This window comes from Ambystoma mexicanum, chromosome 9, assembly GCF_040938575.1.
Source record: "Ambystoma mexicanum isolate Mex_15411 chromosome 9, UKY_AmexF1_1, whole genome shotgun sequence".
Lineage (NCBI taxonomy): Eukaryota > Metazoa > Chordata > Amphibia > Caudata > Ambystomatidae > Ambystoma > Ambystoma mexicanum.
In genome coordinates this window covers 796534918-796552700 of record NC_090931.1, presented here as the reverse complement: position 1 = coordinate 796552700, position 17783 = coordinate 796534918, and the positions used below count along the sequence as shown (strand labels likewise).

The 17783-nt window shown below is 46.5% G+C and overlaps 1 protein-coding gene across 3 annotated transcripts in view; it reads left to right on the top strand.

Moving 5' to 3' along the window:
- Window positions 1–17783, top strand: part of MAP3K13 (mitogen-activated protein kinase kinase kinase 13) — a 635805-nt gene that overhangs the window by 470127 nt on the left and 147895 nt on the right. For all 3 annotated transcript variants that reach the window (XM_069615749.1, XM_069615750.1, XM_069615748.1), the window contains one exon: window positions 16063–16852. In XM_069615749.1, the coding sequence (XP_069471850.1) occupies window positions 16063–16852 (790 nt within the window). The remainder of the gene's footprint in view (window positions 1–16062; window positions 16853–17783) is intronic.

Sequence of the window (17783 nt, the reverse complement as noted above, 5' to 3'; positions counted from 1 at the left end):
TACAATCCTACTTGCCCAGACCCTGTCACCAGAGTGTGGGACTGCAGAATTCGAAGAAGATTGACCAGGTGATCCATCTCCTTTGTTGGTGCTGCTGAAAAGGCGCCAAAACCACAGAGTGAACAAAGAAGTTGATGAAAGTTGTGTAACAGGTACTCCCTCGAGACTGCTGCTGAGAAACACTGTCCATTGTCCTGCCTTCATCCATCGTCACCAGACCAAGGAATCCAGAGGACGGGTCCAGAGCTGCCACATCAGAGGAGCCAACACAAACGCTTTCATCAAACCAAAGTTACTGTGGGGAAAAAGGTATTGGTTACCTAATTCCAAGAAGTGACTCCAAAGCATTGAAGTGCATGTAGAGGTGTACAGGGCAACCCCCCTCTTACCTCGGACGCAAGCTACTGCTTGTGTCCCCTTCTCGCGTCTGTTTTCAGGTCACATTTGTTAGTTGCTAACTTGCTGCTTCAATAACTTTAGACACTGGAAGAAATCCGCAGGAACTCTTCATTATTCGCGGTTTGTCAAAGCTTCAAGCCCTCTCTGAACTGCCTTTAGCTAGTGTTGTGTTTTTGGACTTTAAAGACTTGCCAGGAGAGGAAACGGTCTTTAGAACCTTCAACTAAGCTCATGTTGCACTAACCACTTATTGTCCTCCCTTTAAGTGGATTTTCTATATGTGTTTGCAGAGTAAATGCATAACTGTATGGCCTGTTGAAAACCGCATGAGTGCGCAGTTACCGAACCTTGTCTTTTCCCATTCTAACGTTGCTACAAATGTAACTGCGAACAACCACAAAAGGAAAGTGCCCTTTGAAGTGTATTATCTAGTATTCCTAAGTGTTCTACCATAAACATCTGAAGTATTTAAAGTGATTCTGGTGTAATATAATAAATATATATATTTTGTATAACTATACGTGTAAGTGCTTCTTTGCTGTGTCTGTCTAAATAAGATTCAGAGTACTTACCTACAGCTCACATCTTCCTCTTAAAATGAGCCTGACTGCTTGGCCACGCTACCAAGGTCCTGAGCTAGTACAGACTGATACCAAGAGTTGGGGATCTACAAACCACTGGGATAGCTTACTAAAGTCTTACTGCCAGTAGGACTTTAGGAAAACTCCCCTAACAGTCAGTCCCTTATGCCAGCCACAACACCAACTCTGAAATTTGCTCTGCTAAACACTCGCTCTCTGGTATGTCATTCTATTGAACTAGCTGATTTTATTCTTGAGTCACAATTTGATGTCATTGCTATTACTGAAACTTGGCTCCAGAAAGCATAATTACATGCTACACAGGTTGAAACCCCCAAAGGGTAAAACATTCTTCATATTGATCGCACTTGATCAATAGGAGGTGGAGTGGCACTCATTTTTAAAGACCACCTGAACATTTTTAAATCTAATATCATAGAGCTAGATCACTGTGAATCTGCGCTAATTTAGTTACATTGTAACCCTATTTGTACGCTTAGTATCTTATTGCAGTATAGACCACCTATTCAAATACCGCTTTTCAAGGAACAACTGCCAGCATCTCTGGGGGCTGTTTCCAAGTATTCTTCATCTCTTCTTATACTTGGAGATTTTAACCTACAGGCAAACGATCCCTCAAACCCAGTTGCCTTATTGCTGGATACTCTCGAGATCCTAGGTTAGAAACAGCATGTGAAAACCTCGACACATTGTGGAGGAAACATCTTGGACTGGGTTATGACCAATAACCAGGTCATCCCGCCTGTAGTGGTGCAAAATTGTATTTGGTCAGATCATTCTTTTCTCCTCTTTGGCCTCTATCTCCCTTTACCTCTTGATGAAGATGGTCCTGTGGCAAGAAAGCCTGTTCTGTTAAGGAATACTAGGAAAGTCACACACCCTCTGACTTTACTCTCCACGCTTACAAATACGCAGTCAAAAACTTTAAGAACATTATTTTTAAAGCAAAGGAGATTAAACTAAATGCCTGGATTAAAGCAGCAAAATCAAACTCAAGGGAACTGTTCCTTGTTCTGCATGAACTAAAAGGGACACCAGCTGGACCGCACATTGTCATTGATAACAAGTGTTGCCAACAAATCCACGATGGATTTACACAGAAAATACTGCAACATCAAGCTTGCATTAATGAACAAGTCAAACTCATGGAGAGTATACGCACCACAATGCTTCCTTCTTACCCAGTTGATATTATTGATACATCAACTACTGCTGTAGCATTCTCATTTAAGAAAGTATCGGATGGCGATATTTTAGAAATTGTCCATATGATGAAACCAACACCTTGCAAAGAAGATATTTTTTCAGCTTCCTATTTCAAAGAGTGTCTGGAATCATTCATTCCATGAGTCACCAGGTTCATAAACCGGTCTTTTTAGGGGCAATGTTCTTGAATGTCTCAAAGAGGCTTGGAACACCTATATTAAAAATAGAGAATATTGACCCTGGTGAGCCGAGTAATTATAGACCTATAACAAATGTGCCATTTCTGCTGAAAGGCCTCGATAAAGTTGTATGCTGCCAATATCCTGTATTCGTGAAACAGCATGGAATTCATGCTCCTGGACTGTCCAGTTTTTGCAAAAATCAGGGGAACGAATTGGCCCTATTAGACCTAAAATCAAATATAGCAAAAATCATTGACAGAGGTGGTGTAGCACTATTGTTGCTATTAGATCTCTCAGCCGCCTTTGATTTAGTGGATCATGAACTCCTGGTGGACAGATTGGTTAGGGTTGGTAAATGTTCTAGGGGTGCTGGCAATTGATTTACATTTTTTCTTGGCCCAAGGATGGCGAAAGTGGTTAAAAATGATGCATAACTTCAAACAATGGCCCTAACTTGTGGTGTTCCGCAGGGCTCGTGCCTCTCGCCACTACTGTTTAACGTATACTCCTGATCATTGTGTGATCTTTTGGTTGTGCAGTTCGCAAATTATGTGGATGACACCCAGATCATGCTGGAGTTGTCTGGTTCATACACTAAAGACTCGGAGAGGGTGAATGGCATTTTTACGGCCATACAATCTTGGATGGCAGTGAACTCACTTGCTCTGACCAATAAAAAAATGAGCTTCTCATTCTCTGAACTGGCTCTAAGTTGAAAAAAACGGACTCTCAATACAGTAACTTCATGATCTCAGACAACATTATTCAATCTGTGATTCTGTAAAACTCTAGGGCTCTATTTTGACACCCAACTAACTTTTAAGAAACATTTATCCCACCTAAACTCTTCCTGTCCTTATTTGATACATATGCTATGGCAAATTCACCCCTATCTTTATGAGAGTAATAGGGCTATGATTGCAGCAGCCATTTATAAATACAAAATTGGATGACTGTAATAGCCTTCTTGTAGGCACTACTCAAGCTAATATAAAAAAGGCTGCAAGTCACTCAAAGTGCAGCAGTACCTGCACTCTGTGGAATGGGACGTAGTCCCATGTGTCTGAGGCTCGCCGGAAGCTGCACTGGTTCCGGGTAAACCAAAGACTACATTTTAAGGCTGCTACCATGGTGTATAAATGCTTGGCCGGTGATGCTCCTGCTTACCTCTGCTCGCGAATTAAGATGCCTATGAGAGACACTTTACGTTCAAGTAAAGTTACTCTTCTGTTTCAAACACGTGTTGCCTTGAATACAATTGGGGGTTCTAGTTTTGATGGAATGCTGTTCCTCTTGCACTTAGAACAACTCCATCAACAGCGCAATTTAAAAAATGTCTAAAAACACTTCTTTTTGATAAAGGTGTAGATTGATTCTAGACCTTCGATTTGGTGTGCTATCTTCATTTGTTTCTTGTTGTCTGTCTTGTGAGCACCCTGATGCCTTTGGGTGAGTGGTGCAATATAAAAATTGTATAGATAGTGTTTTATCATTCCTAAAGTGAATGAGTGTAAAAGCCTTCCAATTGGAATTACCCAACTTGACTAGCTGTGTGCTCTTCTAAATGTGTGTCATTGGGTTTTGCTTTCCCTTATCGGCTTTAGTGCATTTCTAAAACAGTCTTGGTGTTAATACTTGTCTTTGAGTTGGTTGTAGCCTGTAATGAAGTCATTGTAACAATGAACACATACACAAGTGATCATAGTTCTAGGTTATTTATTGAACTTCAATGGGTTGGTTGAACTCCTATCTAATCCTAAATCTAAAGATGGGAGCAAGCTACGACCATCAAATAAGACTAACGCAGTCCTTGTAAAGTCTTTCAAAATAAAAGGGCCTACACTAATAAACCTATTGCCAATCCTTACTTCTCAATACAGAATGGCGTGAGATATAGTCTATGCAAAAAGAAAAGTGCTCAAGAAATAATATGCGAGAATAGTTGAGCAGTTGGCTTCCCTTCAGGTTTTCAGCACAGGGCAAGGCGGCACGATCGAGCTTTGCGCACACTCTGGCTTCTCTGCCGCGAGGATACAATTCTAAGCAAAGGCGTCAGGACCTTTTGCCAAAGCTGCTTTTCCAATAACAGTCTCTTACTGCAAGGGGGTCTGTTGCAACAAAGTTCCTTTCTTATCGGGGCTTTCACATGTGCAAGTTCTCATTTTCAATATTCATTATGGTTCTCTCTCCTTCAGGCTTAGACCCTTTTTTACCACAATGTTCACAACTGGTCTTCCTCATTTGGGCACGGACCATGGATCTCCCTCATTCAGGCACGGATCCCTTTTCACATAATATTCATATTTGGTCTCCCTCGTTTGGGCTCGGACTATGCAATCTCACTTTCTAAGTTTTTTTCAATACTCATGCAAGCTGGAAATACAGAAAAACTTTGCAGCACGGGGAAGATCCACAAAGTGGGTTACCAGTTGATTAGCCTACTAAGGGCTTCCCCTTAGAGGGCGACCTTCCCTGTGAAATGCCACCCTATCCATATCAAAGTGTTAAGGACAGGATAGTGGTTCACTTGGAAGAGCAAACATACCACCATGTATTCACCAGGCTGCAAAGAAATCCGTGACAGTTTTAGTACAGGAACTTTAGTTGTATTCTTTAGGCACTGAGACTGTTAAACACTAAGCACTAACCTGAGTAGACTGGGAATTGACCTTGAAGAAAAGATGTTGAAAGGGTGGCAAAAAAAACCTTTTGAAATGATGTTTTTTGATGGGATTTTTGGATTGGAGTAGTAGAACAGAAAAATGGTGCCTGCGAAGGAGTTAATATGGTTAGTAGGGACCTGTGGACCCAGGCGGAATGTGGGGGCTCTAAGGGGAAACAGAGGAGCAGTGAATAACAGCAAAGCACCCACAGTTCAGAGCTCTGTTGGAAAGGTAAATCCATTTCTGTAAGGTTCCTTAAGTAATCCGCAGGGCGAGATGTTCACAAAGTAGCAAAACAGCCAAAACAGGTAAACGTAATCCCAAGAGTAGCTGTGGAAACAAAGCGTAGGTTGGTAACAGCAAAATAGGTTTGAATTGTAACTCGGAGGCAAGTCAAAGAACTAGGCAGAGGGTGGTAACAGAAGGCAAAAGTCAAGGGCAGCAAACTACGGAGCTAAGAAACGTGGAACTTAATTTAATCAGAAGCACTCGCCGATGGATTTCATGCTTCTTTATGCTTCCGTGCCGGACACCTGGGGTGATGACGTAGGTGTGTGTGCCCAGCGTTGGCTGAGCGTCACGCAACCATGGCAAGAGCAGAAATATACAGCAGATTGGGAATGTTACAGCGCCTTAGGCCGCGATGTTCAAGCAAGCGCCATGGCAGGCGCCAGGAGTGTTGTATATGCTTTGCAGGGGAGCTTAGTTTGAGGGAACAGCAAGACCGTGGCCTGGTAACGGTAACCGTGACAGTTTTTTTCTTGATATCAAAAATCGAAGACTTTCGAATGTGCAATGGCTTTTGCTTAACTGTAGCAGGACCACCTCGATTCAGTCCACACAATGTTCTTACTTTTGTTTCTGACAGCTCTTGGCTGGATACCTTAACAGAGACCTTCGATTGAGCACCCATACGGTGCCGGACCACTCTTTCACTGGTATTGTTCAAACATTCATCAGCAAGTTAGCTTTACTTGCATCTTTCATCAGATGCGTAAACATTTTCGTTCCAGCACTTGTTATACAATGTTGCCGCTTGCAACCTTGATTTCAACACAGACCGGTCTTGCATCGGCCTCCCCAACTCACCGCTATGTTGATCTCTCTGACGCTACTTTGTTCTTGTAGCCAAGGACGATACCACAGCGACTGCTGCTCCTCCCCGACTTGGTCTGCTACACAGGATAACCTTTGGTATCTCTGATACACAATGCAGGATTCTTTAGCCTGGTTTCCTGGCCTTACATTATCTGGTCTACAAGGTTTTTGAAAGTAACGGTTTCCTGTTGGAAAGTTCAAGGGTATTTCCCTCCTTGCGAACCCTTCTTGGTTTGCTGTCTTTCTCCCCTCGTTCAGCTGCCTTCACAAAACCGCTGCTCCTTCGTGTGCTTTGCCTCGCTCTTCTGCTCTGCCTTTTATCCGCGTGGGGAAGTTTAATGGAAGTCAGGTGTGAGTGATTGTCTGACTTCGCCTGACCATAGTAGCGGGACATGTCGGGTACACTGCTTGGGTGCGAGTCTGTTTTCTTCCAGAGTGGGCTGTCCGCGTGGAAGTGTTTGTGTAGGGAAAGGGGATGGGGTAAAGTCCCCACATATCCTTCCTGGTAGGAGGGGATAAAAGTGTTACAGGCGGAGGGATACCATGTCTCGCCATCCGGTGCCCCACTCCCCGAACACCCCTCACCCAGGTGATCCTCCCGCACTGGTCCACCCCCAGGGTCTGGATCCAAAGGCGTTGGCTGTGCCCTAGCCACCTGAGACAGAGAGAGATCCCATCGGGACAAGCGGCTTAGACACCTTCTGGTTTCTCACATAGCCCCGCTTAAAAGTAGACTAGGTTCCTTACTTACCTTGACTAGCTTTGACATTCTTAAAGTGTATAATTGGGTTATGCTTTCCCTGAAATGCTTCAGAGCGTTTCAAAAATAGTCATAAAGTTCCTACTTGCCTTATAACTGTGTCCAACACTTCTGAAAAGTAACATTGGTTAAACTATCTATTCCTATAAAATAAATAGTATTATACGTTTATATACCAATAGGCTATACTGACCATGAATAGCTGCTGCTCTTCTTAAAATGTAATATTGAGTTAATTTCAATAAGCATTTTAACTTGCCTGACTGAAGTCACTCTGTGTGTGGTTAGAAGAGTACATGGTACATTACTCACCTGTTGGGTTTTGGTTTCCCTGAATTGCTTTAATGCACTTCTAAACTAGTTTACTGTATTCATACTTATCCTTGAGTAGCTTTAAGCCCCACTAAATAGTATACAAGTTAAGTTACTCCCTCTGAACTGTGTTCTGAAAAGTAACATTGGTGAGTAACTATCCATTCTTGAAAGAAGAAAATTACATAAGTTGCAAGATAAACTTGTAACAGTGTTGGTCTAATTAAGTGTGTCTATAACTTAAAATCACTGTATATTGGGACTAATAGGGTCTACTGCCCTTGAATTACTTGTAATTTGAAAGTATACCTAACACTGTTTTACTCCCCAAGAATAGCCTAATGCCATTCTGAATGTGTTGTAGGTTTGACTCACCTTGATTGCTGATTATAATCTAAATAAGGTTATACTTTAGTTTGTATACCATAAGTATTGAGTTGGTTTTTATCATTTTGCTTATATGATATGTGCGATTACTTATCTTTCCCAAGATTTATCTTGGCCTACTGTATTTTGAAAAAAACACATTATTTTTACAATACATACTGTTTCAGTGTTGCTTTGGACCATATGTATGCTACATTTCTTTGTACCAAGCTACAGCCCTCTCTCCCTCCTAAAATAAGCCTTGTTGCTCTGTCCACGCTACCAAATGTTCTCAGGTAGTACAGACTTATACTAAGATTGGAGTGGTGTACTGCCTCAGATATGTTTTTATTAAGCCCTTAGGACAGTTTTTCTAAAGCCCAACTAACAACTATACCAGTCATATGCATGCACAGTCATACCACTAACTGTGACATTCCTCCAGCCATGTAGGTCATGCCCATACATTGTGTGATTTGACATAATTGGATGCCTTCTTGTTATGATGGAATTTCAGTATCAGAATCCACCCTTAGTTTGGGTTCTCAGGGTCAAGCTATTATGATAAACAAGAATGACCATGAAGTCTAGCCAAAACCAGTCAAGGTAGTGTAGCTGTTAGGTAGATTTTCCTTTTTGAGTGAAATTCTCCCCATTTTTAGTGCCCCAGAATTTTTGATGGACTATTGGATTTTTGTACTGATTCTTCCGAGTAAGTGGGAACCTCTTTCCACACTCACTCCTTTTAATCTGACCATGGGAACCCTTTTTATCTTTTTCATACATTTAATGGAGTTAAGATTTCCTAATTTTTTTCTGGCCTGTACATTTTATTATTGCAACACATAGCACTTTCTGTGCAGTGTTGCTGGGGAGCTCCTTGTGCTTTCCTTTTTATTTTACGTGTGTTAACGCGTTACCAGGGCAGAGGGACACATTTTTGTCCCACTTGTATTTTATTTTGCGAGACCAGCTCACCCCACCTTAAGTGGAGTGCTGAAGGGAAACATTGGGGGTCATTCCAAGTTTGCCAGTATCCTAGCAGAAAATCCACCAGGATACCGGCAAACTGATTTATTGTTACCGCCACTTGGGTCTGGCGGGATTACCACCAGATTACAAGTGGCGTAAGGGAGGTAAATCCCAATTCCATGGGGTCGCATTGGACTCCATGGGGGGATTTGCGTGTATTACAGTAATACAGGCTAATATTGTCTGTAAGGCACCTGACTTGCCCTTGGCTGTAGGTAAATCAGGTGCCCCATAGGCAAATTTGTAGTTTGCCGGTCTGGAAAGGTGCCAGTAAACATAATTAGCACTTATTTTCCAGACCGGCAAACATGGAATGAGGCATATTGTCTCCCTTTTCTCTCTTTTCCATTAACTGTTCCAAATTCATCTGACAGGCTGGTGGCAGTGTACCTTTTTGCACAACTCTTTGTGGACTTTTACCACAGGCTGTCTTTGCAGCTGTGGTAGGGGACACAAGGTGCACCATTTGCCTAAATTGGTGGATGTATTTTTTTAAACCCTGTTCTTGATGACTTGATCTTTCTTGAGCCTTTTTCTACCTGCCTGGGTGGGGGAGGTCTTGATGGGTCTTTTGTCTTTGGAAGGCTTCCCATGGAGGAAAGTCTGCCAAAGCTAGGAGTGCCTGAAAGGACAGGAAGTGAGGGAGGTGACCGAAACTCCCCTGGTCTTTGTCCTGCAGTGTACCTGCCTGGAACCAGTTTCTGCTGGGAGGCTAGCTGTCCCATTGGACAGCCACCCCCTGTGTGGTGATTGATGGGCTCAGCCAGTTTTTCTGCATAAAGGGCGAAGATCCTGGACAGAAACTCAGTCGAGCACTGGAACTGAAGATCCGAAGAAAAAGGACACCCACAGCCACGTTCAGCGACCACCAGAGCCGGCGGAGTAGCTGCTGCAGTCTCAACCTCAACATCTTTGTAACAGGGAAGCCCTGAAGCAGACAAATTCCTCCCTTGGTTCTTCTTCAAGAAAAACTGCATTACCTCCACGTCCACTCTTCCTCGTCCCAGTACTTACCTCATGAGGCACCTGCCTCCGACACAGGACCTTCTTCTATTTCTTCTTATTTCTATAACTCCTCCCCCACACCCACGTCACTTAGTTTAATTTTTCCTGCCTCCGACAGGTTGGGCTTGTTTTTTCTTCCTGGCGCGGGGCGCTGGGGAGCTCCGAATGCTGGCCCCCTGGTGGGGCTGTGTGGCGGGGCCTTCGGCTCCTTCAGGTGTGGCAAGACTCCTGGGTTCCCTGCGGGGCTTGGGACCCGGTTGAGTCAGGCTGCCTTGCCTGGTTTCTGCTGGGCTTTGGCCAGCGCAGGGCATCGTTGCCCGGGTTCTGGGAGAACGGACCCGGGTTAAGGTAAGGAGAAGGGGTGCATGTTTTTTCCTGTTGCATGGCCATGCTGCATGGGCGGCTGTGCACGGATTGGCGGCTCCTTTTTCTTGTTTGAGCCACGTGCTCCGGAGGAGGGTGGGCTCCTCCTCTGGTGCTGCAGGCATGTTGCCATAAGAATTAATTGATGTTGTTCCTATTGGTTGTTGTTCTTTCTGGCCTCTATTTGAATGTGGGAGAGGCACGTTAGCAATTGTTTGTATGTGGAGCCTTGATTCAGTGTACAGGGGTCTTTGGTGAAGCAGGCTTCCTTGGTCACTGTTTTTGAGCTTACTCAACATGGGAAAACATTCTGCAAAGAGCAGGCATCTGGTCCTGTCTTCTTCTTCTTCGTCTTCCTCTTCTCCTGATTTACACAGAAAGAGAAAGAAGAAGGCTAAGCGTTTTTCCCTGACCAGAAAGGAGTTGAAGAAGCTGCTTAAGCATCGTAGAGGGAGTCGCACACGTGCTCATGGACACAAGCGCAGGCGTCTGTCTTCCTCATCCTCCTCTTCTTCTGGCGCTGAGTCATCGGCCTCTTCTTGTTCCTCTTCGGCTGATGCTGAAGGGAAGTATCTGGACAGAGATGGAGTGGAGGAGGTGCTGGCTCAAGTTGGGGATTGCATGGGATTTTCAGAGCCCCTGGTGCCGGTGGAGGGGGCCGACCCTTCTATTCGCCAGTATAGGCATACACCTAGGAATGGGTTGCCATTGGTTTCCGATATCCTGGAAAAAATCCTCCGGGAATGGCATGACCCGGAGAAGATTGCAATGCCCCGCTTCATGTCCAAACTTTACCCTTTGAAGGGCGAGACTTTGCTGTCTGATCCAGTTGAGGTCGACGATATCCTCGCCAGCCTGGTGGGTCGCTCCTCTGTCGGCCGAGGAGGCGGCCGTCTGGGATCCAGTGGACCGCCAAGTTAATTCCGGCCTTAAGAAGGGCATTGCAGGGGCGCATCTGGCCCTTCGAGCAAATATCTATGGTTCCTACACAGCTGAAACAGTGTTGAATGGTTTCAGGGAGTTGAAAAAGGCTGTCAATGAAGGCTCTGATTGTGCCCCTTTGCTTACAGACATGCAGAGACAGGTTGAGTTTTTGGCCGATCTGGCTTTTGATGGGGTGCGTGGTTCAGCCATGGCCATGGGGGCTGGTATATCTGCCCGGAGGCATTTGCACCTAAGGGACTGGAAGACTGATGGGTCTCAGAAGGCGGCTGCCCTGAAACTTCCTTTCACTGGGTCCAGGCTTTTTGGTGATTGCCTTGAGGATAAGGTGCACAAAGTTTTTAGGGCGGACAAACATGCTGACAAACTTCGACGCAAGCCTCCTTCAATGGCCAAGAAATCTTCCTCTGGGGCTGGTCCAGTGACCAGCAGGTCTTTTCCTGGCTCCTCATCACATTCTTTTCGGAGAGCTAGGGGGGGTCGGGGTCCTCCACGCTCTTCATGTCCTGGGCCGGCACCTAAGTCCTGACGGTTTGGAATTGCCGGTGGGCGGGCGGCTCCGGCAGTTTTTTCCAGTATGGGAAAGGTGGTGTTCCGACTCATGGGTTCTGGACACAGTACATTGGGGGTATCGAGTGCATTTCCTGTCTCCTCCTGTCCAGCATTGCATGGTTCGGACTGTGGTTCCCAGGTCTCGGCTCAAGAGGTTGGCCATGGACGCCGCGCTCTCCGAGTTAGTGTTGAAGGCGGCCATCATGCCCGTTCCTCTCCCTGTGCAGGGTCAGGGGTTCTACTCATGGGTGTTCCTGGTCCCCAAACCTTTGGGGAAGTACCGTCTAATTCTGGACCTCAAAGCCCTGAACTGCTTCGTCCAAAAGGAACACTTCAAGATGGAGACTTTACAGAACATTCTTCCGATGTTATTAAAGGGGGATTGGATGACATCTCTGGATCTCCAGGACGCTTATTACCATGTGGCTCTCCGTCCCTGGCACATGCAGTTCTTCCGCTTTGCAGTGGGATCCCGACATTTTCAGTTCAGGGTGCTCCCGTTCGGACTGCGATCTGCCCCCAGAGTTTTCACCAAGCTGGTGGCTCCCCTGGTGGCGCACTTACATCTGCGGGGCATTCAGATATTTCCCTACCTGGACGATTGGTTGATCAAAGCGTCCTGCCGGCAGACTGTCGTTTCTCATCTCCGATTGGTCTGCCAGGCATTGCAGGACTGGGGTTTCCTGGTGAACTCCCAACTGGAGGCTTCTCAGGATCTAGTTTTCATTGGTGCACAGGTTTGCACCAGGATGGGGAAGGTGTTCCTGTCCCTGGAGAGGGTCCGTCGCTTGCTGACTGTTCTGGGCAGGGTTCTCGGGAGGCAGTATGTCCCGGCCCGCTTATTGCTGAAATTGCAGGGGCACATGGCTTCTTGCATGTTTCTAGTTCCCTGGGCCCGTCTTAATCTACGCCCCCTGGTGTCCTACCTTCTCTCCCACTGGCTCCCTTCATCTCAAGCTTTCGAGGCTTTGATTCCGGTGTCTCTGGCGCTGCGGGTCTCCCGGCAGTGGTGGTTGAGGGTTCCGAAACTACGGGCTGGGGTGTCCCTGATCATTCCTCCTGTGACCACACTTAGTACCGACGCCAGTGGAAGGGGCTGGGGAGCTACGTTGGGAGTCCTCTCTGCTCAGGGGTTGTAGGATCCGGAAGAGAGCCATCGGACATCCAATTGGCGAGAGTTGTGTGCCATTCTCCGGGCTCTGGTGTACTTCAGGAGGTTGCTGATGGGCCGGGCAAATTTGGTGCAGACGGACAATGCGACAGCTTTGGCTTACGTCAACCACCAAGGGGGTTCCGGCCGCTCCTTGAATGCCCTGGCAGCTCAGATCGGTGCTTGGGGGGGAATCTCATCTGGTGTCCCTGGTGGCTTCACATATCAGGGGGTGGACAATGTTCGGGCGGATCTACTCAGCCCCCGGTTTCCCTCCTCGGTGGAACTGGTCCTCTCGACCCAGGTTTTTGCAGAGATCTGTGTCAGGTTCGGGACCCCTATTCTGGACCTGTTTGCGTCTCCAGCCTCAGCAAAAGTTCCCCTCTTCTGCTCTCGTTTTCAGACAGAGGGTGCGTGGGGGGTGGACGCCCTCTGTGCAGTGGCCTCAGGGTCTCCTTTATGCTTTTCCACCTATTCCTCTTCTGCCTCGGGTGGTTCAGCGCATCAGAATATCCAGGGTGACTGTATTGTTGTTCGCTCCGTACTGGCCCCGCCGGAGTTGGTTCCCCTCTCTGTTGGAGCTTCGGTGCCAGGAGCCTTGGCTGGTTCCGAAGTGGCCTTGTCCCCTTCTGGGGGAGCTACGGTTTGGGGGTCCGCCAGATACAATGGGCAGTGTGGATATTGCACGGGCTAGGCTGATATCTCAGGGGTTTTCTGGTCCTTTGGTGGATTCCATAATGAATGCTGTTAGACCCTCCACTCTGAAGGCTTAGGCAGACATTGGAGCCATTTCCGGGACTGGTGTGGGCGGTCTGGGATTCCCCCCCTGTGTTCTGGCCTCCCCGCTATCATTCAATTCCTCCGGGATGGGTTTGACAAGGGCCTGGCGGTTTCCACGCTTCGCTCTCAGTGGGCCTCCATAAAATTCCTTTTGGGGGACTCTGATGGGCACTTGGATGGGGAGGTGTTGGTGGGGAAGTTGCTCAGGGGTTTTTCTTCTTCCCGTCCTTGTACTTATAAGGGGCTTCCTCCTTGGGAATCTCCCTCTTGTCTTAAAGTTTCTTCAAGGGCCTCCCTTTCAGCCCATTTCCGAAATTGATATGAAACATCTGACGCTGAAGACTGCTTTTCTGATTGCCCGTAGGCTTGGGGAGATTGGGGCTCTGTTATGTCACCCCCCTTTCCTGAGGGTTCTGCCGGACTCGGTGGTGCTGAGGTGTGATCCGAAGTTTCTCCCTAAAGTTGTTTCTCGTTTTCACACCTCTCAGGATCTGGTTCTCCCTGCCTTTTTTCAAAATCCGCAAACTCCAGAGGAAGTGGCTTGGCATAACATTGATGTGCGGTGGGCGGTGTTGGAGTACTTGGCTAGAACTGCCCCTTTCCGCCGCTCTGACAGTCTTCTGATTACTTTTGGCCCGGCTGGGGCTGGGCGTAAGGCATCTGTAGTGTCCATTAGCCGATGGATCCGTCTTGTGGTCTCCATGGCCTATGTGGCTTCGGGCCTGCCTGTGCCTGCGCACGTTCAGGGGCGGTCCACCAGAGGTTTGGCGGCCTCATGGGCCGATGCTAGGGGGGTTTCTCTACAGGAGATATGTAGAGCTGCCACTTGAGCTGATCAGAGCACCTTCATCAACCACTATAGGTTGAATGTCTCCCACTCGGGGGTTGGTTCCTTCGGGGTTGGAGTTTTGTCTGTGGGGATGTAAAATTGGAGTTATTAAAGGTGTGTGTTTCTGCACTGTTTTGACTATGTGTCTCATTGGGACCTTTTTCCCCGTTTGTTGCTTTGGTATACCTCATGAGGTAAGTACTGGGACGAGGAAGAGTGGACGTGGAGGTAATGTTCTGATTACTTACCGGTAATCTTCATTACTCCTAGTCCTACTCTTCCTTGTCACAGTACTGACAACCCTCCTCACCCTCCCTGCGGGGAAGGTCCCATGCTACGGCTTGGTAATATAAAACTAAGTGACGTGGGTGTGGGGGAGGAGTTATAGAAATAAGAAGAAATAGAAGAAGGTCCTGTGTCGGAGGCGGGTGCCTCATGAGGTAAGTACTGTGACGAGGAAGAGTAGGACTAGGAGTAATGAAGATTACCGGTAAGTAATCAGAACATTTTGCACCATCTCTGAGATCTCCATGACCTGCAATTCCTCAATGCCCCGGATCCTGTGCCATTTTGCTGTGCAACATCTTCTGAAGCTCGGTTTTGTCTGAAACTTGGTAGGCGTCCTTCAGGACCTCAACTGACTGGGTCCTGAAAGTCCCCTCAGCCGAGATGAGGACACAGATAGGGTGCAAACTCTACTGCATGACAACCGTCCTTCCACCAAACCTTGAAAAAGGCAGCAATGAGCCAGTACTGCAAAGATCTTCTGCTGAGCATCATATTACTCGAGAGTAACCTCCCAATACATCACCAGTTTTTTTCTTCAGTCGACAAGGGCAAGAATCCTGAGCCGGGGTCTGCTGTCGCCTCTCCTTGGGCCTGTCATGCTGCACCAGCTTTGCTTGTAAGGTACTGTTCAGGCCCTAATACTTACCGGTACGCCTGCTTTGTTGTTCATGTGTTTCTGAGGGTTGCAGTTAAGCTGTTACTTTTATCCCCTTCCAGATCTACATTGAACTACATTGGGGTGGACAACGGTCATGGTACCGCCTTACCGGTGGTGCCATGCCACACCTCTGTGGCGGGCCTGTTGGCATCCCCATGACTGGTTACCACAGGAACTGCCGCAGCAACCTGCGGCACGGCAGTGCTATCTTTTGCTTGCTGTGTTTGCGTCCAGGACCAGCAGCAGACTTTGGTGCATGTGCAGTGCACAGAGCTTGGTCCGTTGCTCATGGCAACATGCCTGCCAACGTCAGGCCTCTAACCAAATAAAAAGGCAACTGACGCTCCTCTCTGTGCATCGCAACCTTTTACGAAGGTGACACTGTTGTTCCTGTGCTCTATGTTCTTGCTGCTATATTAATTTCTCCCTGCCTCCGCTCAGTCTGCTTCGTGCTGCCTCCTGCCGTGGTTCTGCTCTGCCCTACCCTTTGTTCCTGGAGCATGTATTGCATGTTCTTTCTGCAAATCTACACGACTGTAAGATTCCACGACACGACTTTCAGAATGCACTGATCCTGTCCCCAAACCCATGAGCGGGTCATTCGGGATTACTTTAATTTTGTGTGCAGGTTGGCACATATTTTTACTTGCTAGGTATCTGTATTTGAATGTTCTATTTTTGCGAAGTGGTTCACTCTATGTAGCATTCTGCCAAAGTGAGATCGATCCAACAGAAACCTTTTGCTAATGCTTCCTTGGTATTGACAGCATGTAATTCACCTGTTTTATCTGCATTTAATATCTGCACTTCATAATCTTCCATTGAGCATACAGTGTATTTTGTGTAATAGTATTACTATTTTATTTGTGTTGCAGCCCTGATTTGCTGAAATCTGATGGTATACCAAGCCTTGAAGTAGCACCTAGCTGTTCACCACTCTCTGGAAGCCCCAAAATGTCAACACCAACTGGGAAGGGTCGATACCGCAGCAAAACGAGGCACCGACGTGTTAACAGTAAAGGCAGCCACAGTGAATTTCTGGGGACATTAAAAAGCCAGACACCACAAGAGGATGCCTTGCAACCACCCCTGAAGTATGAATATTATTACCCATCTCTTTGTAACCAGCAGTATAACCTTGAACGGCAACAGCAGGATCAACTTCATCAGAACTTGCACACCCAGGGAATTCACCGCAGCCTCAATGTGCATGGGCAGGACGTCGCAAACTGTGCGAATAACCTGAGATACTTTGGTCCTGCCGCAGCTTTGAGGAGCCCCCTTAGCAATCATTCTCAGAGGCGAATGTCAGGCTCCAGTCCTGATCTCCTCTCCTCCACGATGGAAGCAGACTGTAAAAAGTATTTGGAAAATAATGAGAATGGGTTTGAACACTGTGAATGCTGTTTAAGAGACCCAGATATCCCATGTCATGAATGCAGGGACTCTAGTGGCAACCAAGAGACGCCCAATGCGGTTCTACCAGATATCAGGGGTTCTGTTGTCACACTCCCAGAGTCTCCGCTGTATAATATAATGCACAGCAATTCTAGTTTTGCAGAGAAAATGGAAGAGATTAGCAGCTATAGACCAAGAGTATCCACGGCCACCCCACAGCACCTTACTCCAACAACACAATCAAGCAAAGCAAGACCTCTACAAAAGGTAAGCCAATTTAATCAATCTGCACATGTATGTTTTGCATGGCTGAGTAAAAAGTGCTATGGCAAGAACTACTGTACAATGGGTATATTGATGGCTAGAGCGGTTCTTGGGTGCTTCATCTAGTTATGATATATAGCAGTTAATGCATTAAACTAGACAGTGGTGGAGAAGAAAATGGAAACAGTAATGGGGACAAGAACATGACAGACATTAAATACATCTTCAGTAGTTAAAATACTTACAGATATATGAAGATATGAAACTCAGTGGTGATTCTGATTTGACATCATTATTTTTTTTATTTATTTAACGTGATTTTACGGTTATACATTAGACAACCTTTGATCGCATGTTTTACCTTCATATTTAGAAAATAAAAAGAAAGAACGAGAAAAGATAAGATGAGATGGATACAGAGACCTCAGCATTGTATATATGTCATGTAGGCTATAACAAGGGTTGGGCGGTAATGAGTATGCCCCATTCCCTGATGGGGCATTTTTGGCGCAATTAGCATGCGCTAATAGCTCCACGCTAATTGCGCCCGAAAATGGGTGTCAAGTTGGTGCATTCACCCCCAGCTTCTAGCTGGGGGTAAATGCTGCCAGACACATGATTGGCCAGATCCTTAAATGCGGCGGAAATAGCGTTATCGCCGCATTTAAGGGCTACCGCCCCACTTGTGATGATTTTGCACAACTCTTTAAGAAGGGTTGTTTGGAGTTTCTTGGTGTGAATTTGAGGTGTGATCCAGAGGCCGGAGTATGGATGTTAGGATATCTGTCATTGCAGAGCTGCAACTTTGCTAGTTTTGTACTTTGAGACCTTGTCATGCAGAAAGGAGGCACTCCCATCTGTAGATCAGGCAGAATGCTCTAAAGTTAATTCTGTCCATTACTCTTTGCCAATGGGCTTTCCTTTCTCTCTCTCT